This window comes from Oryx dammah, unplaced genomic scaffold (genome assembly GCF_014754425.2).
Source record: "Oryx dammah isolate SB20612 unplaced genomic scaffold, SCBI_Odam_1.1 HiC_scaffold_11, whole genome shotgun sequence".
NCBI classification, from domain to species: domain Eukaryota; kingdom Metazoa; phylum Chordata; class Mammalia; order Artiodactyla; family Bovidae; genus Oryx; species Oryx dammah.
The window spans coordinates 4293396-4317200 of NW_024070195.1; the positions used below are offsets into that span (position 1 = coordinate 4293396).

At 45.5% G+C, this 23805-nt stretch overlaps 1 protein-coding gene across 2 annotated transcripts in view; it reads left to right on the forward strand.

The window, feature by feature from the left end:
• The first annotated feature begins 9303 nt into the window (after positions 1 to 9303).
• LOC120869991 (desmoplakin) overlaps positions 9304 to 23805 on the forward strand; it is a 43723-nt gene continuing 29221 nt past the window's right edge. For both annotated transcript variants that reach the window (XM_040249405.1, XM_040249406.1), the window contains exons 1-3: positions 9304 to 9842; positions 21552 to 21654; positions 22892 to 23040. In XM_040249405.1, coding sequence (XP_040105339.1) covers positions 9646 to 9842; positions 21552 to 21654; positions 22892 to 23040 — 449 coding nt within the window. In that variant the 5' untranslated portion in view covers positions 9304 to 9645. The remainder of the gene's footprint in view (positions 9843 to 21551; positions 21655 to 22891; positions 23041 to 23805) is intronic.

Here is a 23805-nt window from a genome sequence, read left to right on the forward strand (position 1 = left end):
TGATCAAAATGAGGGAGTGAACCAAGAGAGGGAAAGGCACGGGAATCCAGAACACAGGGTCCAGCCAACACTCAACAGGCAACGGGGACCCTTAGAGGGAGGGTGGAACTTACCCCCAACAGTGGAGGAGCAGGTCTGGAGAGTAGTGGACCCAGATTAGAGCAAGTCAGAAAATTCCAGGAAGGATTTCTCCCTTTCTTTCTCTTATCTCCTTTTTAAAAAATATTTTGAGGCTGCCATATCTTTTTGAAAAAAAAATTGTAATACTTTTATTGAGGTATCAGTTCCGTTCAGTTCAGTTCAATCGCTCAGTCGTGTCTGACTCTTTGCGACCCCATGAATTGCAGCACGCCAGGCCTCCCTGTCCATCACCAACTCCCAGAGTTCACTCAAACTCAGGTCCATCGAGTCGGTGATGCCATCCAGCCATCTCATCCTCGGTCGTCCCCTTCTCCTGCCCCCAATCCTTCCCAGCATCAGAGTCTTTTCCAATGAGTCAACTCTTTGCATGAGGTGGCCAAAGTAATTGACACAAAACATTATATTAGTTTCAGGCATGTAACATAATGATTCAATGTTTATATATACTCTGAAATGGTTACCGCACATAGTAGGTCTAGTTAACATCTGTCACCATACATAGTTACAAAAACAATTTTTTTTCTTGTGATAAGGACTTTTGATTTACTTTTTTATCAACTTTCTTTTTTTAAGTGAAGTATAGTTGATTTATAGTATTAGTTTCAGGCGTATAGCAACGCCGCAATTCAGTTAGATATATGTGTTTTTCAGATTCTTTTTCATTATAGGTCCTTACAAGATAGTGAATATAGTTCCCTGTGCTATGCAATGAATCCTGTTGCTTATCTATTCTATGTATAGTAGTGTGTTATCTGTTAATCCCATTGTTGTTGTTGTTGTTCAGTTGCTAAGTGTCCAACTCTTTGCGACCCCAGTCCACCAGGCTTCCCTGTCATTCACGATCTCTCGGAACCTGCTCAAACCCAGGTTCATTGAACCAGAGATGCCATCCAACTGTCTCATCCTCTGTTACCCGCTTCATACTCCTAATTTGTTCCCCCTCCTTCCCCTTCGGTAGCCATAAGTTTGTTTTCCATGTATGAGGACCGTCTCTGTGTGAGAAGATGGGAGAATTCTGGAGATGGATGGCGGTGATGGTCAGACACCTTTGTGAATGTACTAACACACATAACAGCAGTTGAAAGGGTGAACTTTATGTTACTATATTTTAAAACAATTTTTAAAATAAAAAACTATAAGTGCTGCACAGATGAGTTGAAGTATAATTATTTTTTGGATACTGATAAATATCAGACTTTTAAGACTCAAGTATTAAAGGACCTCACTTTTATTTTCAAAACCAGGTACAAAGGCTACATTTTTCTTTTAAAATTGCACACGTGTATTCAAAAGATCTATGACTAGAAATGTATATTCTAACAAATAGATCTTCCAGTGATAACATCTGTGTTTTAAGTTTTAGTCTTGTAATCATATTTTTAATGTAGAAAATCTTACCGTTTTTAAGGTAAAAAATTATAATTTTAATGTAAAAAATCTGACCATATGACTTAAAAATAGCCTTTTTTACTTTACATTTTCCCTTCAGTCTATGCAAGCACTCTCATTTTCTTCAAATTTTTAAAAAATTTTAGATTTACACACAATTTTCTTAACATTTATTTTTAATGATAACTCTGATCAAAGTGTATTTAATATTAATGTAAGTGCCTCTTACAAGTTAAGTCCCTCTGTAGTTAAAAAGGAGGTTTTAAAACCCTCCTTTTGTGTATTACATATTTTCTCAGGAATACATTAAATAGGAATACTGACTTTTGTTTTAGAAATACAGTAATTCGTATTTTAAATTGAGAGATTATTTTTGCCTTATTCAGTAAAGAAAAACAAAAGCTGTTCAGAGATGACAGATGACATCTCTTCTGAGGGCCAGGGTGGGAAAGGACTCCAGGTGCTTTGCTTGATTCCACCCAGAGCCAAATTGCTAAGTGGTTACAGCTCCCAGGAGCCGTCAGACAGGTTTCACGAGAATGACGTGTAGTTCTCCACACCCACCTCTGCAAGACCGAACAGCTTCAGGGGTTGCTGAAACTGCCTCAGAACTGTGCTATAACTTTTTCCTGAATGTGAAACGTTTCTGGCTGATGTCAGCAAGGTTTAAATGTTTCAGGTTAAATTCTGCAAATCAGTAAAAAGAAAAGCACAAATTAAGTTAGACTGGATGTCAAGGGCATTGATTTATGGCAGCAGAAACACTCCTCCATAGTCTCCTCTCGATTTTGGATGACTTTTTGTTGAGCCCAGCTCTTGCAAAAGGGAGGCCAGGGCTAAGGAGGGATCGCTGGGAAGACCCTCCCAGCACTTCCGTGCATCCCTCGGGCAGGACTGTTTCCCTAACATGCCTTTGGGTATGATCATAACCCCCTTCCTTGGATTGCTCCCTGCTCCAGCCCTGCCTCACCCTCTGTTTCTCATCCACAGGGAATGCAATTTGCCATTAATGTGAACCTTCTAGAACAGAGGTGTGTTGTATAGAAAGCTCCTTATCACTTTTAAGAAGGCTTCTTAAAACAACAACAAAATAATACCCCTTTTTTAAAAAAAAAGCAATACTAACAAGACATTTTAAATGAGGTTGGAAAATGCTCATGACATAATGCTAACTTAAGAAATTAGAAACGAATCTGTATGGGGAATCTGACATCCGTTTGGTAAAAAAAAAAAAAAAAAAGGAAAAAAAACGTAGACGGAAATCTACAAAAATTGTGTAGCTTGATTGCTTTGGTCTGGATTGTATATTTTAGGTGAAATTTTCTTACCTGTTCTATGTTCCCTTCTACTTTTTCTGAGCATCCTACAGCAAACATACACACTGTTATAATCGAAGGGTGGGGGAACCCCAAGTTTAGACTCATCCTTCTAAGCAAGCCTCTTGCTTGATTTGCTAGCAAACTTTCTGCTCACTTCGAGGTCTGCCCTCACAGGCTGAGAGCTGGGCAAGAAGTGTAAATTCTCATGGCCTCTTTCCACTGCGTATAATCAGGAGTTCGAAGTGTTTCTTCCTGATGGTCTATAATCTTTCCAAGTCTGTGACAAAATTACACTATCACAACCTTAGATGTTAGGAGAGTCAGTCAAAGCTGAGGATGGATTTTTTTTTTTCCCCTCCCCTAGCTCCTGCTCTATTTAGATTCCCACTTTCTGTGTTTTTGTAATACTACCAGTTGACTTCTGTTTCATATTCTGTCTCCTGCTGTAGCTGCTTTAGTTGTCAACATAATTGAAGACAGGAATTTTAAAAAATTTATTTTGTAATATTAATTTTTTAGTTTTAAAATTTTATTGAAGAGTGCTGATTTATAATGTTATGTTAATTTCTTCTATACAGCCAAGTGACTCGGCTATACCTATATATTCTTTTTCATATTCTTTTCCAGTATGGTTTGTCACAGGACACTGAAGGTAGCTCCCCGTGTGTTTTACTATTATTATTTTAAGGAACTTATTCTTTAAACTTCCTTGCGTGGATACTTCTCTCTGAAGCAGGGAAACAAGGTGTATGTAATAAATTCTTCGTGACGATAGTGATAATGGTTGGAGGAACTTGCCTGTGGATGTCTACAGTTTGGAAAGATGGTCACTTCAGACAGCAGGTGACATTTGGTTTGCCCTGGACTCTCCCCAAAGTTAGGCGTCAGAACATCCATGGCTTCATTTCCACTCTGACTTTACGTTGTTTGTGTATGAATCTCTAGTTTCACTTTTCCTAAAAGATGGAGGCCATCTGTAAAGCCAACAACAGTTCAACCAGACCAGAACGAAAATACGCCCTGTGACTTGAAGGTGTCAAGAAAGACAGTCAACCAGCTCACCTATAGGAATCTGGTTAAAAATGATGAGTAGTCTTTTTTGATGTAGCTTCTGCAAAGCATGCTGATTACCTTGTTGTCACTGCCTTTCCAAACATCCCATGTCTAGTGTAGGAAAATAACAGTTGATAGTTTTTTGTTTCAAACTAGCACCAATCGTTGCTCAGAAAGATATCCTTTCATGCCTGACTGGACAGGAATTTTGACCTTGTGGAAAGGGCATGAGACTGGAAACAGAATTCTGACATTTTACTTATTAAGTAACTCAAGGAGGCTTCTTAACCTCTCTGGGACTCACTCTTTCCTGTCACTAACTTGCGGTTTTCGGTTTCTAGGCTCTCGGGTTGAGGGAACACAGTGGGTAGGACCGTGATCCCAGCAGGCTACGGCCAGCCTGGCCCCACCACGACCCAGCCAGCTGCTGGCTCTCCTCACAGGGTTTCTTTGACAGAGAGCTCTGAGGCTCTCAAAGTTTTGAAAGCACCTGGGATAAACGTTCTTCAGAGCAGATTTCATTTCTGAAATCCTCTGTGGAATATACATTTTGAATTCTTTCAGTAAAGGCTGAGTGTTGCTGTTGTTTAGTCGCTGAGTCATGGCCGACTCTTTGCGACCCCAGGGACTGCAGCAGGCCAGGCTCCTCTGTCCTCCACTGTCTCCTGGAGTTTGCTTAAATTCCCGTCCACTGAATTGGTGATATTGAGCAGCTATTCATAATTTTCTTCATGGAGCTCTTAGCACATTATATATCAGTGTGGTGCTGGTGGCTTATTATCTGTATCTCGACTCTGTAGAACTTTGAGGAAGTGTTCCAGTCCCAAGACTGTAGAACGGTAGCCCCTCACAAGCGTAAGCTTGGAAAACTCCTTTGAGAGCATATTTTGAAGGACAGCTTATTTCGCTCCAGTATCCTATTCAGTGACTGTATGCTTGCCCAGGAAAATTAATGTGAGTTATTGTTTAGCTTGGGGGGTTAGAAGTCACTTGGCCAAAGGTGTAGATGTCTTCTGTGTAGCCATTCCTATGTGGATCATCAGCCATGCCTCTGACTTCCAGCCTCCCGATCCTGCAACCTGGGGCTCTTAATGAAAGAAGATTAGGCAGGGAAGGACAGATGGATCTCCAGTATCTATGCTATCCAGCTAAAGTGAGTCAAAAAAACATGCTCAAAACACGCAATTTATTAGATATCATCTGTCCCCAAACCAAGGGGCAACTCCTCAGTACAGAAACAGAAAGTGTATTTGAGATGTTTCTCTCAGCTCTACAATTTCTGAAAAGTTAATCCTCCTCCTCTGGCAAAAATGAAAAACCACTATAAACAGAAAAATTCTTCTGTTCCCGGACCCTTGAACCAAGGAAAATAGAGTTCTGGGCTAATTTATATATTTCACAAACATTTTCCCATTTCTGAAATGGAATTTCTGTGGGTTTATGAAACTGCTTTCATTTAAAGCTTCGAACAGTTTCAACAAATTTAGGAGAGATTGGTCTTATTTTTTATAATACTGAGAACACAGATTTATGATTTCTGGAGGATTATAACTTATTCATAAAAATGGAAAAATAAGATAGTTCAGTTCAGTCGCTCAGTCGTGTCCGACTCTTTGTCACCTCATGAATCACAGCACGCCAGGCCTCCCTGTCCATCACCAACTTCCGGAGTTCACTCAGACTCACATCCATCGAGTCAGTGATGCCATCCAGCCATCTCATCCTCGGTCGCCCCTTTCTCCTCCCGCCCCCAATCCCTCCAGCATCAGAGTCTTTTCCAATGAGTCAACTCTTCGCATGAGGTGGCCAAAGTACTGGAGTTTCAGCTTCAGCATCATTCCCTCCAAAGAAAGCCCAGGGTTGATCTTTAGAATGGACTGGTTGGATCTCCTTGCAGTCCAAGGGACTCTCAAGAGTCTTCTCCAACACCACAGTTCAAAAGCATCAATTCTTTGGCGCTCAGCCTTCTTCACAGGCCAACTCTTACATCCATACATGGGCACAGGAAAAACCATAGCCTTGACTAGACAGACCTTAGTCGGCAAAGTAATGTCTCTGCTTTTGAATATGCTATCTAGGTTGGTCATAACTTTTCTTCCAAGGAGTAAGTGTCTTTTAATTTCATTGCTGCAATCACCATCTGCAGTGATTTTGGAGCCCCCCAAAATAAAGTCTGACACTGTTTCCACAGTTTCCCCATCTATTTCCCATGAAGTGATGGGACTGGATGCCATGATTTTCGTTTTCTGGATGTTGAGCTTTAAGCCAACTTTTTCACTCTCCACTTTCACTTTCATCAAGAGGCTTTTTAGTTCCATATATATATATATATATAATTCCAATCCTAGTTTCTGTAGTTCCAATTTGTTAAAAAATCCTACTTCCCTGGGAATTCCCCGGGGGTCCAGTGGTTAGGACTTGGCGCTTTCACTGCCAGTATCTGGGTTTGATCCCTGCTCAGGGAACTAAGATCTCTCAAGCCTCATGGTGAGGTCAAAAAAGAGAAAAAGGATACTACTTCTGTGGCAAGCAGGAAGAACAGCTATTTTTAACTCACAAGTTGTAAATCTTTTCTGTGGTAAAGGATTATCATTTATCCCCAAAGAGATAGGAGACAGTTCCCGTGGGATTTTGAGCAAGTAAATGGTTCCGCTTAATCTCATTGAAATCAACGGGCTCTGTTTCATTTAAAAAATATGTTCAGGATAGGACTGATGCCTGTTTCCTAACCTCAAGGTCATTTTTAAGGTCGGCTAGAGAGAAAGTGACTTGTCAGTGATGTGTCTCTAACAGTACAAGGGGACATATCTACAAGTGGAAGGGAAAAAATAGCTGACCTTACTCAGGTCAGCTAGTGAGGACTGTGCCAAAGGTTGGATTCTAAACTTCAGCAACCTAGCTTTTTTTCTTACAACTAGGTTGCTGAAGTTTAGAATCCAACCTTTGGCAGCTACTTTTTAACCCCTTTCCTGTACCCCAGAAATTCTGAAGACATACCATGTAACAGCAGACCTAATATTGTATTGCAATTACTTGTTTTCCTCCTGCAGGTGAAATCCTACAGTGAGTGACCAGCAGTGAGCCTACAGCAGATGCTTTATAACCGCTTTCTAAATGAGTGTGCGTCTTAGTCTCTCAGTCGTGTCCGACTCTTTGCCACCCCATAGACTGTAATCCGCCAGGCTCCTCTGTCCATGGGATTCTCCAGGCAAGTGCAGTGGGTTCCCATTCCCTTCTCCAGGGGATCTTCCCTGGATCGAACCCGCATCTCTAGTGTCTCCTTCCGCGGGCGGATTCTTTACCACCGTGCCATGGGCTACCCAGTGTGAATTCTCAGAGGGATCCCCCTCTGCCCCCCACCCTCCCTGCCCCCAGTTGAGCAGAGCTTTCGCCACCCTGGGAGCTGGTTCATGGATGAGTGTTGTGGTTAAGGAGGCTTCTGTGACTTCTTACTACACATTATTGGATAAAGAAATCCCTGAATTTTTAACATTGAAGTTTTACCATCATGTTTTTGAGGACAGTCTGTGTGTTTTCCACAGTCTAACATTGGTCCTTCCATATAAGAGGTTGTAACTACTTGATGAATAAAGAGGTACATAGAGGTATTTTATATATTATGGACTGATACCCTGGAAAGGTTTCTGCCCACCCACCCATGGGTATCAGCCACTTGTACTGATGCGGACTTCCAGCCACTGATTGTTTCAGAAGAAGCACTGTTCTTGTCAGTGTGTGTGTGTGTGTGTGCTCACTCAGCTGTGTCCGACTCTTTTGCGACCCCTTGGACTGTGGTCTGCCAGACTTCACTGTTCATGGAATTTTCCAGGCAAGAATACTGGGGCAGGTTGCTATTTCCTTCTCCAGCGGAATGTTCTTGTCTATATATCTGTGTTTGTGAAATCCTTTGAACACTGTCACATTTGCCTTTATTAGAAGAGGAAATTGAAAAAATGTTGGGAATTACTGAGAGTGCTACCAGTGGTAGACTTTTATCTCATGATATCTTTAACTGCTTGGACTTAGGCTGGTGAACTCTGCAGTTCATGGTGGTGGAAAGGGATATGCTGCCAAAGATTTGTGCCTGAAAATTGAGGGGAAATTTGGAGTTCTATAAAATGGGATCTTTAGAGAACTTCCATTCTCTTTACAACACGCAAATATACATACAAAGATAGTTTTGATTTTGTTCTTTTCAGTTTATACATATACATACAAATATAGTTTCAGTTTATACACATACATACAAACACAGTTTGATTTTTGTTCCAGTTTACACATATACATACAAATATAGTTTGATTTTTGTTCTTCTCAGTTGATAAACATTGGAGAAATATACTGTATAAGAAAATGAATTAACTGTCATTGTTTAGAGAGATAAGTATTTATTATAAAGATCTTTAAATGGTGTTTATTACAGAGTAATTGAACACTTTTTCCGAAGTATAAAAACAGCTTTTTATGGACGGTGTGACAGAGACCGCGTGTGGGTCAAACTCAGGCTAACTGGGAGGGGCCCTCGATCAAGTTGCTGGAATGTTCTGCGTTATTCATCTGTAGCCAGTGGCCAATCTCTGTCCAGGGTTCTTTGCTGCTCTCAGGGAGGCTGAAGCTCCCTGACTTGTGGGAAAAGCTGTTTCTAAAAGGATGGGTCCAGGGAGCTGGTGCCCAGGGGGCGTAAGACAGGAGTGGTCGCCGAGTTTTTTTAATAAAATTTGGAAACGGTCTCAGGGTGGCAGTCTTTGCAATTTCTCCTTTAAAATGACTGATCATCATCAGGCAAAATGAAAGAAACTGCAATATATAGTTTCACGATGCCCTGTGGAAACCGTAGTGTTTTCTTTATCTTCATGCCAAAGAAATTAGTTATTTACGGTGAAGACTTCCCCGGCTAAGGACTCGTTTCACGCGTCGGAAAACGGACTTCTTCAGTATTCTGAACTACCAGACTAAAAGAAAAATTTTAAAAAGCCTCCAAACAAAACCTCATCATCTACGCGTTCTCTCCTCAATAGTTTCTAGAGGAGGCTTGGCCGGCACCGTTTCCAGGGATAATCAAAAGTAAATGTTTAATAAGTAACTGTGCAATCGAATGACTTCTATTTTTCAGCTTATTTCCGCCCCGGGGACCGTAAAATCCTCAAAAAAGGTGGCGGTGGGGGGGAGCCGTCTCCCTCCCCGCCACTCCAGCTCGGGGCGGCGTGCACGCCCTGCCCTCGGCCCGCCGCGCGCCCCAGGCGCTCGGGTCCCGGGCCCCCGCCCCGTCGAGTTACTCAGGCCCCGCGCGCAGGGCGGAGCCGCCGGCCGGCTGCGCAGGTGGGGAGGGGCGGCCGGGGCGCGTCGGTGACACCCGCGGGGGAGCGGGGAGGCGCGGCGGCCGCACCCCGCCCTGGGAAGAAACCGGCCAGGTGTGGCTTCGGCGCCCGGCGCCAGCGGGGAGGAGACTCGCGCCCCCGCCGACCAACACCACCACCCGCCCGCGGCCCGGCTCCTCTGCGCCCTCGCCGCGCTGCGAGCCGCAGCTCCCGCTCCCGGCCCGTCCCCGGCGCCCTACCCCCGCCCGCTTGCCGCGCTCGCAGCGGCCCGTCCGGCCCCAGCGGAGAGGCGCGACCTCGCGATCCTTCTGCGTCCCCAGCTCAGCCCCGGCGTGGGGCCTCTCTCGGGAGCCCCTCGCCCTCTCCGAGCCGGCCGGCCCTCGCGTCCGCCCCGGAGCTGAGCGGCGCTCCAAGTACCCGCCGACATGAGCTGCAACGGAGGCTCGCACCCGCGCATCAACACGCTGGGCCGCATGACCCGCGCCGAGTCCGGCCCCGACCTGCGCTATGAGATGACCTGCGGCGGGGTCGGCGGGGGCGGCGGCGGCGGCGGCGGGGGCACCAGCAGGATGTACTACTCGCGGCGCTGCACGGTCACCGACCAGAACTCGGACGGCTACTGGTGGGTACCGGGCCGGCCAGGGCGCGCGGGGCGCGGGCCGGGGCCGCCACCCTCCTCTGGCACCCTGGGACCGGAAGGATCCCTGACCGACGGGGAAACTCAGGTCCCGAAATGGGACGGTCGGTCAGTCTGAGGTCCTGCGCGCATTCCCCGCGCGCGCTGGGGCCGGATCGGCGTGTCCGGTGCGCGCCGCGCCGACCGGGGTGGGCGCGTGCGCCCGGGGGAGGGAGCCGCTCCTACGCGCCCGCGGCCGGCCAGTGAAGGTGCCGGCGGGGCGCCGGGGTCCCGGCTGACCCCGGAACTACCCCTTGCGCGGCGTCGCCTTAGTCTAGAGCCGCAGATGGGAGGTGAGGCGGCCGGGGCTGCGACCACCAAAGCCAACTTCTCTAACTAACCAAAAGTAAATCAGTACAGAAGCGGGGGCTGCGGCCTGCGGGCTGGCCGGGGTGGACTCGGCGGGCGCTATGCTCATCGCCAACTCGTGGTCACCCCGAGACCCCGTCCGCAGCGGCGCCTGGGCAGCTCGGCCACCGGGGGAGGCTTTTGTGTAGAGGCTGCGCGTCCCGGCCTCTGCGGTCCCGGGTCGAGAAGGCTCCGCTTCGTCGGCTTCTCCTGCTACCTAGACTGAGTTGCCTGGCGCGGGCGTTGGCCTGTTCCCGCGCCCCCCGGCTCCCCAGCCTGGATCGGCCGCGCCGCAGCTCCGGCCGGGGAGCACACCTGTGGCCCCGCGCCTGCGCCCTTTGTCTCCTGGTTTTTCAAATGCACCCGAGAAACGACCTCGGTGCCCGGGTGGCGGAGGGCGGGCGCAGACTCCTGCGCTCTGAGCCGGGGCTCGCGGAGGAGCGCCGCCGGGTTCCACCCCCGCCGGCCCGCCACGCCGGGGGCGCCCTGCTCCAGGTGCCCCGGGGAGGGCGGTGGGAGGAGGGCCAGGTCTGCCTCTGAATCAGCGGGGAAATCCAGCGAGGGGGGTCACTCGCGGGGCGGAGAAAGATAACGAACCTAGGTCTACCCAGTCCCTGGAGCTGGGGTCGCCCACCTGAATCGTGAGAATTTCTCGGCCCTCACCCCCCTTTCCGCCCGGCTGTAAGTCCTTGCCTTGTAGGGCTTTGGGGGACAGAGGCCTGGGTTCCGGAAACTTTGCCGACCTTGCCTTGTGGCCTTAGGCTGGGGAGGAGCAAATTGAATCCACTCCCGGGGGTTTTGTTTTGCCAGCAGTTTTGGAGGCGGGGACGGACTCGAGTTGCAACGTGCTTTCTGGTTCGATTTATTCATTTCTTTATCTTCCTGGAGCACCTTGAAATTTTATTTTCCCTTTCTGAGTGACCAATGAACCATCTCAATCTTGGCGCTCTTCCTTTTCATACTAATTTTCTTTAAAAAATTGGATGGCGCTCTTTAATGAACAAAACCCGCCTGGGGGTTTCCAGAAGAATGTGCCAGGCCACTAGGGAGGCTGGGAAAAAACTTTTGCTCATTTTCACTTTGGTTTTTAAGTTAGTTTGAAAACTTGGCCAACCATTTAAATCTGAAACTTTACTTCCCCCTCCAAGTTGTCCAGTATTTGGAAAGCACATGCTTTTAAATCCGTCAGTACATTTAAAGCCATTTAAACCCAAGTCAGAATTAGCAAGGCCACTTATTTCCCGCATTTTATGAACCAAATTGTTTTTCTTTTTTTAAATGCGCCTGTTATCTTGTTTTAAATTGACAATACACATTATTATTAATGGAATATTTCACCCTCTTGGCTTCTCCTGGAAGTAAATTTGTAATTAATATCTTGCTTAATGAACCGCATAAAAAGACACTTGGTTTTTAAGAATTCTTAAATTCTTAAACCTTAAATTTGGGCGAGGTTCAATGTTTTCCCATGGTAGAGCCTCATTTTTTTGTGTTTGGTTTTTCCAACTTGAAGGCTGTTTGTAAATCTGTTAAGTTTTACATCTCTGCGGGAAGGGAAAGCTGACTCAAGTGAAAAATGACCTAATTTCGAGGGAGGTTGTTTTTCTCCTCTTTGGTGTGGAGCTGCCGGGCTGAAGGGTGGTGAGGGGCTGGGGCGGAGGCCTCACCGGGCATGTGGCCTGGGGGTCTCTGTGGATCCAGGGACTGGAGTTTCCCCTGGCCTGCCCCTGCCTGGCGGGTGCCCCTTAGAGGCTGAGCATTATTAGCACACACACAAAAGCCAGCAGAAGCCAAGGTCTGCATTTTACTAAAACAGCGACTGAGGGTCCCCGCACACGCCGCACTTGTACAGGTTTTTTTTTTTTTTTTTTTTTTTCCGGTCTTGTGCCGAGGGAGTTTGTTAGTCCCTGACAGGGACTTTGCAGAAGCAAGATGCCATCTCTCACCCTCCTGCCCTCTGCCAAATGAATGTTGAGGAAGGATTCAGAAAGCACTTTTCTGGCCAGAAGTTTTTCTAAATTGAGGTGCTTTGTTTTTAAAGTAAAAAACAAAAGAAAAACAAAAAGAAGCCCCTAAAAAAAAACAGCATGAGAGCGACTGGTTGCATCTAAACTCCTTTGTTTCTAAAACTCCCACTTGATTGACTGAATTGGATTGGTGATTTTTGTGTGTGTGTGTGATCAATGTTTGCATGTAGCCCTTCCCTAAATACACAGATTTGAGTGTGAACAGAGCCCAGATCTTATTTTTCCTTCAGAAGTGGCTTTACAATCTCTTGCCTTGGTGGGTCCTTTTCTTAGAACAGTTGTCACTGTTTAGGACCAGACCGTTCTCACTCTGACAATCCCTCCTTCCCTCGTTGTCTTTTTCGGCTTTGTTTCAGACTGCATGGAATCTGCAATGACTTTATTTACCTTCTGCTGCTCTAGCTTAATATTTTCAAGTTTAGTACATATTACAGGCTTAATAATTAAAGAGGTTTATTTTCAAAAATTTAAACTTTGGATTTTTCCTGTGTAGGATGTTACCGTTTTCAATGAAGGCGGAATTACTCTAGTCTTTTTCCTGTAGAAATCACAAATCTGTAGTGAAATTTGGTGGCCAAGTGACCAAGTCCTCCAATTAGATCTTCCGCTGATCAAAGTATGGAATTTGTAGGAGGATTACCAGCCAAATACAGTCACTAAGGGCTTCCCTTGTGGCCCAGCTGGTAAACTGAATGCCTGCAGTGCAGGAGACCTGGGTTCGATCCCTGGGTTGGGAAGATCCCCTGGAGACGGGAAAGGCTACCCACTGCAGTATTTTGGCCTGGAGAGTTCCATGGACTGTATAGTCCATGGGGCCGCAAAGAGCCGGACACAAGAGGGACTTTCTCTTCACTGTCACTAAGCCACAGAAGTCTGTGCATAAAATGGTAATGCTTTTCTCCAGAACTCACAGTTTCCAAACCAGAATATGTGTGGTCCCTGTGCTGTGCTTAGTGGCTCAGTTCTGACTCTTTGTGACCCCATGGACTGTAGCCTGCCAGACTCCTCTGTCCATGGAATTCTCCAGGGATTGCAGGCGGATTCTTTACCATCTGAGCTACCAGGGAAGCCTCACTATTTGATATCTATTTTAAACTACCTTTTAAAAGAAGCCTGTTTCTTAGCATGAAATTAAACAGGCATATTTGCATTTAATTTTAGAGTGGGAAGGGGATGCTGGTGAGGACATAAACCTCACTTTCCCACTTGAGAGACAAAGAGATTAGGACTTGCCCCGAATCCCAGGGTCCACGCAGGGCTCGTCCGTCTGCCCTCTGCCCTCATGTACCATGCACGGAAGTGTATGAGACTGGACAGCCCTGTCCTCCCAGGATGAAGGTACATCGAGTGTGCGCTACGTCCTGGGCATCTGCTGTGTATTAGATGTTGGGGAGATTCAAAGGTGGAAATACAAAGGCTTCTGGAAGGGAGCGGATGCTCTTTAAGGGAAGATAAGGACACAAGTACTCTGTTACACAGGAGGGGCGCCCGTGACTCAGGCTTCATAAGGGACACGATAACATCCATAGTGGCGGCACTTGGAAGACTTTATTATTAAGGCAGCGGTTGGACTGGACTTTGGGGAATTTCAGCTGGTAAAGACAGGTGGGCCGAGAGTGCTCCAGCAGGAGGGAAGAACAGGAGGAAAAACGTGGGAGGTGGCAAACTGGACCAAGTTCGAGGGCTAGAGAGTGGCGGTCTCCCTGTGGGGCCTTTGCTGCAGGGGGGGAGATGGTGAAGAAGCAGAGCGGCAGGGCGGGCGGGGGCAGCGCCTGGGAGGCCTCAGCTCCGCGGTGGGGGGATTTGGGTAGGCACAGGGGACCCACTGCAGGTTTCATCCAAGCCAGTCCGGGTCTTCGTTGAAGGAGCAGGGAGACGAGACCGTCACAGAGAGCTCTAGGACTGTTTTCAGGGCTTGTACCCGTGAAGGAGGGAGGTGATGAAAGTCGGTCAAGTTTGGTGGCAGTGGGACAGGAGGTAGATGTGATGGAGTGGCAGCTTCGGCTCAGAATTGGATCAGAGAGGCAGGGGAGAATCGGAGAAAACAGGCTCAGGGGTGGGTGACTCACAGAATGGTCATTCTAAACGTTTTAATGGGAAATGATGGCAAAGTAAGATTCAGTGTTGCTTAATATAAGGCAGATGATACCACTTACATAGTGATTACGTTTAAGTAATATATTTGATACAAATATCAGATCCGTGGTTAATAATAGTTATATCACCACAGGGCAAACACCCACAATGTGCCTGGTATATTGTTGTCTCAAGCCTCAGGACAAACTTCCCATTTCACAGATGGAAAACTGAGGTTAATGTAGTTAGATGACTTGGCCTAGGTCACACAGCTAGCTAGAAGTTAAGCTGCCTTTGCGTCCAGTATACCACCATGGCTCAAGAAAAGATGAAACCTTAACATCTCTTCTCCTTGTAAACTCTTTATCCAATGAGTTTTCCCTTCTTTTTAAGTTGTTGCATTCCTAGGATGTGTTTTATAACCATTGTGTTCTTTCATTCACACTCCTGTAGAGTTTCCATCTGCTGAGGAATGCAGTTAAGCCCACTAATTGCTGGGCAGATCTACAGAACAGCTTCCAAAAGGAGTTAATTTTTTCTCTAAATATGGGCATAATTTCATTGTTGTTCAGGTGGCTGAAATGTCTTGGGAAAGACAAAAAGTGCTGATGCCTCCATGCTGACTTCTTGGGGTGGATCCCAGGAGAGCTTGGGTGTGTCTTGGGGAGTCTCACTCTCAGCCAACCAGTCTTTCCGGACTTCTCAGAGGTTCTGGAAGGAGCGGCTGAGTCCGGAGGCCTTGGTGCCTGGGGCCCTGCTCCCCACCCTTTGCTTTTCTCTGTCTCCCTCTTGCAATCCTGGGAAAATGGGCAGGTGTGGTTCTGATGTAGAAACCACCGCCCTACAGACCCCAAGACTCTGAGAGACAGCATCTCGTAAAATGCCAGCATGGCCCCATCATCACGGGCACCTTAGTACCAACACCCTGGGCTGGGGAGGATCCAAGACCTTCAGAGACCCTAGGAATGCGAAATCTAGATTTCATGCAGATGATGACCCAGGAGTAGGAGGCTGTAGCCCATAGGTCTAAGTTTTTGCTTGGAATTCAGAGTCTTGATATGCAGACATTTTTCCCTTGCTTCATCTGGCACCTGGGAAAAGAAAAAATTTTAATTTGAGTTGGCTTCTTGGGTAGTGGCTCAGATGGTAAAAAAAAATATGCCTGCAATGGAGGAGGCCCGGGTTGGATCCCTGGATGGGGAAGATCCCCAGGAGAAGGGCATGGCAACCCACTCCAGTATTCTTGCCACGAGATCCCATGGACAGAAGAGCCAGATGGACTACAGCCCATGGGGTGGTAAAGAGTCAGACATAGCTGAGAGACTAACAACTTCAATTTTTTCACTTCTTGGTGGATAACTAGATAACTTCTACATGACTTTTTTCTTTTTTTTAATAGACATCAGAAGGAATGTAAGTTTTCACATAGGGACAGAATTCAAAATAGAAATCCCTACTTTGGCTTTGAATTTTTAAGGGTCAAATATTCATCCCCACTTGATACAGGAAAAGAAAGCGTATTTTTCTGATCCTTTCAAAAAATGTCTTTCATGCAATTAAAATGTATCACTCTCTTCGAGGTGTCTGAAATTTTATTTTAGATCTTATAGATAATTTTAGGAATTAAAAATTACTTGACAAAGTCTGAAATGCCTCACACTTTGTACTCAGTCATCATTTTTTTTTTTTTTTGCTTCTCCCTCTACCCTCAATTTGCTGCAAGATATCCTTAAAATTAGGCAAAGTTCAAGATTATAAATTGGGGCAAAAACCACAAAGTGAAAAATCAAAGGGAAATCTAAGAATCATTTCACAACAGCAGCCACTGCTCCCCTGTAAGAGCCACCCGGCAGGAGGATTTAGTTTCTTCGGGGCTCGCACCCTTGGGGGCTCCTCCTCGAAGCATCAGGCCAGCCCTGGGAGGTGGCTGTGTTCGTGCAGAAACCCCAGGCCCCTCCAGTCTAACTAACTTGCTGCAAGTCACAGGCTGTCCTGCCGGAAGTGGCCGAGCAGGGGGTGGCCCCCAAACTCTTTTCTGAAGTTAATGATCTGTAATCGGGTTGCCCGCCCCGCCCCTACCTTTCACCAACAAACTGTGAAAATAGTAAGCTTGGAGAGGAAGTGGACCTTGATTAGCATACTGATTCCGGAGATTCTGGGTGAAGACAAAATGAAGGATCAGAGGAAGGCTTCTTTCTAAAACTGATAGAAAAAAAACAAAACAAAACATTTTTTTGCCCACTATTCGGGTGAGGTAAATGCGCTACCTGATGGATCTTTGGAAATACCAGCCTCTGATTCGCCTTTGTTTTTCTTCCCCTTTCCTAAACCAAACAAACATGTGTTAGAGATCTTCTGTGTGCACAGCTCTGTGTTGTCAGGTGTGTGAAGGAGTTGAAAGTGGCTGAGATGTGGGACTTTGCTCTCCAGGAGCAGGCCAGACAGGTGTGTAAACAACTCGTGCTGAATGGGGGCAGAGGTGTGCCGGGAAGCTCTATGCATGGAGGCCGCAGCCCTGGGTGTGTAACTTGTGATACATGATGTTTCCACTGACATGTGTTTAGGGAGTCTTAAAGGTAGGGTATTTTCCTTAGATGAAGTAAGCGATTTTTAAAAAAACAAACTCCATGGATGCTTTACTTAAGCTCTTTTAAAGAAACTCAAACAAGATAATGTATGGAACATGTTTTGAACCTTGTAAGGAGCTAAGCAAATAGACTCTAAGTCCATGTTAATGAAAGTAAGTTTCAAGAGCATTACGTAATCACCATAATTTCCATCAAATATTTATTGAGTTTTTCCAAGGTCATTATTCCATGAATCTGAATACACATAAGACATCATTTCTGGCACACATCCAGGGTCCTGTGTTGGTGGAATGAATAAAAAGAGAGAGATAGGGGAGAGACGAGCAAAGGAAGGAGGAAGAAACGAAGGAACCGGGTGGGAGAGAAAATACGTACACAGAAATACGGAGTCAGGGGGTCAAGTATCTAATGAACAGCAAGAACGACTGTAAAAGATTTTTATAAAGCAAAGTATTAAAAAAAAAAGTCTGAATCTTGTAATGTTGAACGCCCCTTTTCGAAATATTTTTCTCATGTTTTTTTCTATAATCTTGGGAAAAGTGCTAAACTCATGACTTCACAGTTAATTTTGGAATTTTTTTTTTTTTTTTAAGAAATGACTGTTGTTTGTAGGTAGTAAAACAGAAAGCTCTATAATACCGGTCATGCTTTCATGTGGCCCACTTGGATGAAAATCCTGACCGTGTTTTCCATTTAGCCTCTGATGAAGGGAGCTTTATGTAAACCTGCTGCAACCCTTACTTGTTTAAACAAGTTTTAGGAAGGATTTTCAGAAAAAGTGTAGGCAGGTCCTTTGTTGTATGAATCATTTGTCTTTGTGAGTTTGAAGATAAAACAGGATTTCAGAGATGTTAAAGACTTTTAAGGACATGCGTTATTTTTTCAAGGCAAGCTATTAATTTTGATCAAAATTATTTTTTATTGATTTGACCCAAATGAGTTTTCTTTTTTCCTTTTTTTTTTTGCATTGACATCCTTCATCCTCTATGTCACTGAAATAAAACTTAAAAATTGAACTTTTGACGTCTTTAGTTCCATTCCTAACATGGTTTAAAATCTCTACACCCCTAACACCAGTTCGTACCGGTTCTGGAAATTTCTTTGAGGCTAAGGATTTGTAAAGTCCTTCTGTGCTTGTTAAATAAGTATTTATTTAAAAGTGATTTCTTCCTGTCTGATGGAATTTTGCATTTTCCCAAAATGCACTGTATGAAGAGGAAACTTTATTATCTTTAAACAGAATGTAGACTTTTGAATTATTTTCAATAGGAGTAGTGCATTTGTTGGGTTCATAAAATAAAGTTACAGAACAAATGAGCCAAGGAAATTTTAGATAGACTCTAGCCTAACAGATGAGTTAACTGAGATCTAAAAAATTTCAGATACTAACTAAAAAAGATTTAAACTTATGTGAAAAAATGTTTTTGACTTTAAAAATTTTGAATGACACAAACCCACCAGTGTTCCCTGAAGCAAGCTCTCCTGGCTCCTGTGCTGTAAGGTTCAACCTTGCGAAGCATCTGGGTGTCTGATGAGTCAGAATCCTCTGAGCAGACACAGCCTCCTTGATTTTTAAGCCAGTTCTGTGTGAGTCTGTCACTGGGCGAAAACAGGACCGCTGAAATATGAAGGTGGATTCTCTATCCTCATCAGTAAACCTCAGGGGGCCTGGGTCTCCCTTCCTCCGGTCTCATTTTGATGGTGTTTCCCAAGGATGTTCAGACTGAAGTGAGATTTTACAGACGACAGATGAGAGCTGTAAGTCTTGCTTTAAGGACCAGTCTTGAAAGGTTGTGTCTAAGAGAAAATTTGCTTCATCAGATCATCCTTTCCTAAGACCAATCACAGTACCAAGGGTTCTTCATTACACTGTGCTTACAGTTTAGCTTTTCATATTTCTTTTTTATACTTTTAAAGAGATTAGGTTTTTGTGCATGACAGTTGTTAATCTATTTCCTAACATGCCAAGGCACACACAGAAGGTTTTAGTGGCTGTCAAGGGTGTGTATAGTGAACATAAGCATGTTTTTTAGTAAAACATGAAGAATTCTTTTTAGTATTATTAACAGACTGTGCAGTTACTTTTTTTTAAGTGCAAATTCATAATATTTTAAGCCAACATTTAATTGCTTTTCCTCTTTTTCCTGGATACAGTTCATTTCTAAGTGTCGTGTAACTAACTGCTCTAGTAGTTGGGTAAAGAGAGCTGATGAGTTAATTTTGTTGTCAAAGGAATCTAGTGGCATAAAGTCACTTTAAAAAGACCTGTGTAGGGACTTGCCTGGTGGTCCGGTGGTTAGGACTCTGTGCCTCCACTGCAAGGGGCATGGTCTCGACCCATGCCCGAGGCATGTGGGCCCAAAAAGATTTGCGTATATACACTTAGAGATTTTATTCGCAAGTTTGGCCTCTCTGCTGCTTTTTTACTTTTTTAATGTTTAATATTTTAATTTTTTATGATATGGAAAAACCCCAGTGAACATTTTGGCCAAGCCCTTCCCTCACCCAGAGTTCCCATCTGCACCTGTCTAGGAACTCCCTGTGCTAGTTTTTATAGTCACACACATTATTAAGTCATTTAAGAAACTCAGACTGTGCACTGCTCTGAGAGCGCCCTCTCTGCGTGGGAGGGACTGGCATTCTTTGTGGGAATCACCCTCTGAACCCAGTCATGTATCAGAATGACCCAATGTTTCAGAAGAAAGGTCCTCTCATGCCTCTTCAGCTAGGAAAACAAATGTAATTCACAGGACTCCCTAATTGCCTACCCATCCTCACTTCTCAATGACTCTGTGCTGCTTAAAGTCTCTGTCTCCTGAAGGTCTTTCCTCCCTATTACAATAGGTGCCTTTTGGAAAGTGTTCTAAGTCAATTGGAATTTTGCACAGGTTTTGACAAGGGATAGAGTCCTGTTTATATCTCAGCAATCCCAGAGGTGTGCCAGGCCTCCTGCCTGATTCTGCGTGGGAGTCGGAGAAGGGCAGCATTCATGCGGGGAGGGTGGGGCACCCTGGTTTTGTTGGGTGGGCGGTGCCCGGCCTGCCTGGAGCAGCCCCAGCCCCACCTGGCAGCGGTTCCCAGGGGAGCTGGTTTTTCACCCACGCACTCTCAGCCGGTGCTGGCATGTCGGGAGCCCGACTGGCAGGGACGGACTGCCAACGGGTGGCAGTGAGAGAAAGTGCCTCTGGGATGTGAGATGAGCGGAGGGGATCATCCCACATTCTTGTAACCTTACCCCCTCTCTGCCTAGTACAGCCTGTGCTTTTCAAACTTTTTTTTAACAGTGAAATTCTTCCTTGAAAATGCACGGACACCCTTCCCGACACACACACACACACATAAAAGAAAGTCCAGGATTGAGCCGGCGTCGGTTTTATCTGAAAGCTTGGGCTGGGCTGACTGGTGGCTCTGAACGCTGGGAGGAGCTCAGGTTTCTTGTAGGACACTCTTAAAGTCTTTCCTGAACAGTAATAATTTAATGGGCTTTACATGTCTCTTAAGCTAAGCTGTAGTGGGCTGTGCTGAGGCATAAGGCACCTTGGCAAATTAAAAAAAAATAAGATTTGTTTTATTATAGATGACTCTTTATTTGTATCTGGAACAGACTGAATTTCTTTCTTTCTTTAAAATGTAGACTATCTAGGGCTTCCTTTGTGGTCCAGTGGCTAAGACTGCACTCCCAGGGGGCGGAGGTTCGATGCCTGCCTGGGAATGCCGCAACTAGGAATTGACGTGTGCAATTAAGACCTTACACAGCCAAACAAATGAATAATAAACAAAATATTTTTTTTAAGTGTAGAATATCTACAACATTCTCCTTAAACACCACCCTTGTTTTAAGGTTTCTGCTACTTCTCTTCCAGTAAAGTGCTGCATTTGCAATACACCTGTGGCTGAGCAGTCATACAGGATAATATTCTACGGTCATCTTGAAAGGAAAAAAGTGCCTTGTTTTTGCATTAAAGATACTTTAATTTGCCATCACTTTCTTCACTCTGTTTTTTCTTGACTGTTATCGTCTTTTTCTGTAATTGCAGAAAATAGTTTTGCAGAATAAGCTTTTCTTTCGTCTCCTACAAGTGTCCTCACAGACTGGTCAGGGAAGCCCTGCAGCTCTGGGCTGAAGCCCCCTTTTGCAGAGGGACTTTTGATGGCATTGACGTCGGATGAGTGACAGAGAAGATGCTAGAAATGCATTTCCACGACTCATCCAGATTAGACCCTGTGCTGTGCTTAGTTGCTCAGTCGTGTCCAACTCTTTGCCACCCCATGGACTATAGCCCACCAGGCTCCTCTGTGTGTGGAATTCCCCAGGCAAGAACACTGGAGTGGACTGCCAGGGGGTCTTCCTGATCCAGGGATCAAACCCACATCTCCTGTGAAGCACACACAGAAAAGGGGGAGGGAGACACAGAGACCCAGCCAATGTGAGCAAAGGGGAGGGGGACACAGAGACCCAGCCAATGTGAGCAAAGGGGGAGGGGGACATAGAGGCCCAGCCAATGTGAGCAATGGGAGGGAGACCTGGGTGGAGTGTTTTTGCATCTTTTCTGAAAGTTTACAGTTTTTCAAAATTGAAAAAAATTTACCACCTGCCTTCTCTGTTTTTCCTTCAGTCAAACGGGAACGATGTCCAGGCACCAGAACCAGAACACCATCCAGGAGCTCCTGCAGAACTGCTCCGACTGCCTGATGAGGGCGGAGCTCATTGTGCAGCCCGTAAGCTTGCTTCCCAACCCCCTAATGCCCCTAATGCCCCTAGTGCCGACCGCAGCTGCTTCTGTTCCTGGGCTTGCTCCTACTGATGTAGACTCATAGACCTCTGCAATCTCATCCCTCACCTTCTTCACATACTTAGCATGTAGCGATGCTTTGTCTCAGAACAGACTTCCCCACCTACCTGCAGAGTTGATTGAACCATGGGAACTAGTTTTCACACTTTTTTCCCACCAGATGCTTACTCTGTGGACTGCCACCCTTTTGGGATTGCGATCACCTGTGGTTGTTTATGTAATTTGGTAACACTTTCTCTTCCTAGAGATGCACCCTGACATGTTTATGTCACTGGGTTGTCATAGATTGTGATGTACACCATCAATTTAATGTCATTTTTTCAGGAAAATTTACCATCTTGTGAGAACAGTTCTACAGGAGAAACATTACAAAGTATGGGAAAATGAGCAATTAAAAATTGAGGGGAGGTGGTAACATTGGGGAAGGCCTCATGCTCCTGGATGTTACTGAGATAGCATCGGATCTCACTGAAACAGGAGTAGAAGTCAAGAGATTCGTGATTTTATCTGAGTACCCATCATTCAGCTCCCTCCAAAAGTGGCATTTCACTAAGTATCACTCATCATCAAAACCAGGACAGTTATTAGATCAATGCAACCAACTAGATAGCTTTCTTTTTAAGAACTGAAAAGTTATTTCCTACAAGATGCAGGAAAAACTCAGTTTGTGTGTTAAAAAAAAAAAAAAAGACCTTATCTGGCATGACGGTACAGGGCTCTTCGCACAGCAGAATTCCAGTTAGATGAATGGCTTGTGTAAATAAGAAAGATAGGCATTTAACACTGAAGCAAGGGCGAGATTAGCAATCTTTGGATGTGCTTTTAAAGGCCTCTCAAAATTTAAAAAACAGTCTACAGTTTTGGTTTGTGACAGTGAAAGTCCCACCCCATGGACTGTAGCCTGTCAGGCTCCTCTCTCCATGGAATTCCCCAGGCAGGAAGAATGGGTAGCCATTCCCTTCTCCAGAGGATTGAACCCAGGTTTCCTGCATTGCAGGCAGTTTCTTCAAATTAATAAGATAATTTTCATTTAAAGATTTTTTTGCAGTTAATGGGGGGGAACTTATTTAAGTTTATAGCAGAAACTTTTGCTTCCAGTTAGCACACATGAAGCTTTTCTTTCCCGTATCGTGTGCTCCCTTCACGTGACTTCTTTCTTGCAGGAACTGAAGTATGGAGATGGAATTCAGCTGGCCCGGAGCAGAGAGCTGGACGAGTGTTTCGCCCAGGCCAACGATCAGATGGAAATTACCGATAGCTTGATCAGAGAGATGCGGCAGATGGGCCAGCCCTGTGATGCTTATCAGAAAAGGTATTGCAGGGAATTCCCTGGTGGTCCAGTGGCTAAGACTTCCCTACTCCCAATGCAGGGGACCCGGGGTTCGATCCCTGGTCAGGGAACTAGATCCCACGTGCTGCAACTAAAGATCCTACACGTGACTAAAACATCCTGGATGCCACAACGAAGATATCGAGTCCCAGCTAAGACATGGTGAAGCCAAAGAGACATTTTTTAAAAAGAGAGAAAGAAAAAAGGTATTGTCCACAGAGTGAGCATGGTGCAGGCAGGCCTGCAGACCAGCAGGAGTTGTGCAGACGTGGTGTAGGAGTTACACTCAGTCCCCTGAGCCTGGTCTTCCCTTGAGGGAAACACAGACATTTTCTGGGAAAGGCTCCCTTGCTTGATAATTTCGCCCCTTTTTTGGGTCTCTAATACAAATCACCTAAACCCACTACCTTCATCTTTTGTGGAATCACGAAGCTGCCTAGCAGTGAATTAAGCAGACCTGCCCAGGAGGGTGTGCTCCTTTTGAAGAGTCGAGTTTGCTGTGAGGTGTTCACTGTGCTTCCGCTTAGGGGGCAACAAAAGCCTTTGGTGCGGTCATTGACTTTTGAGTCTGAGATTAAGTTGAGGACTTCTCTGGTGTCCCAGTGGCTAAGACTGGGTGCTCCCACTGCCGGGGGCCTGGGGTGCACCCCTCAGTGAACTAGAGCCCACATACCCCAACTAAGAGTTCACGCTGCAATGAAGATCGAAGGTCCTGCGTGCTGCAGCTGAGACCCGCCGCAGCCAAGT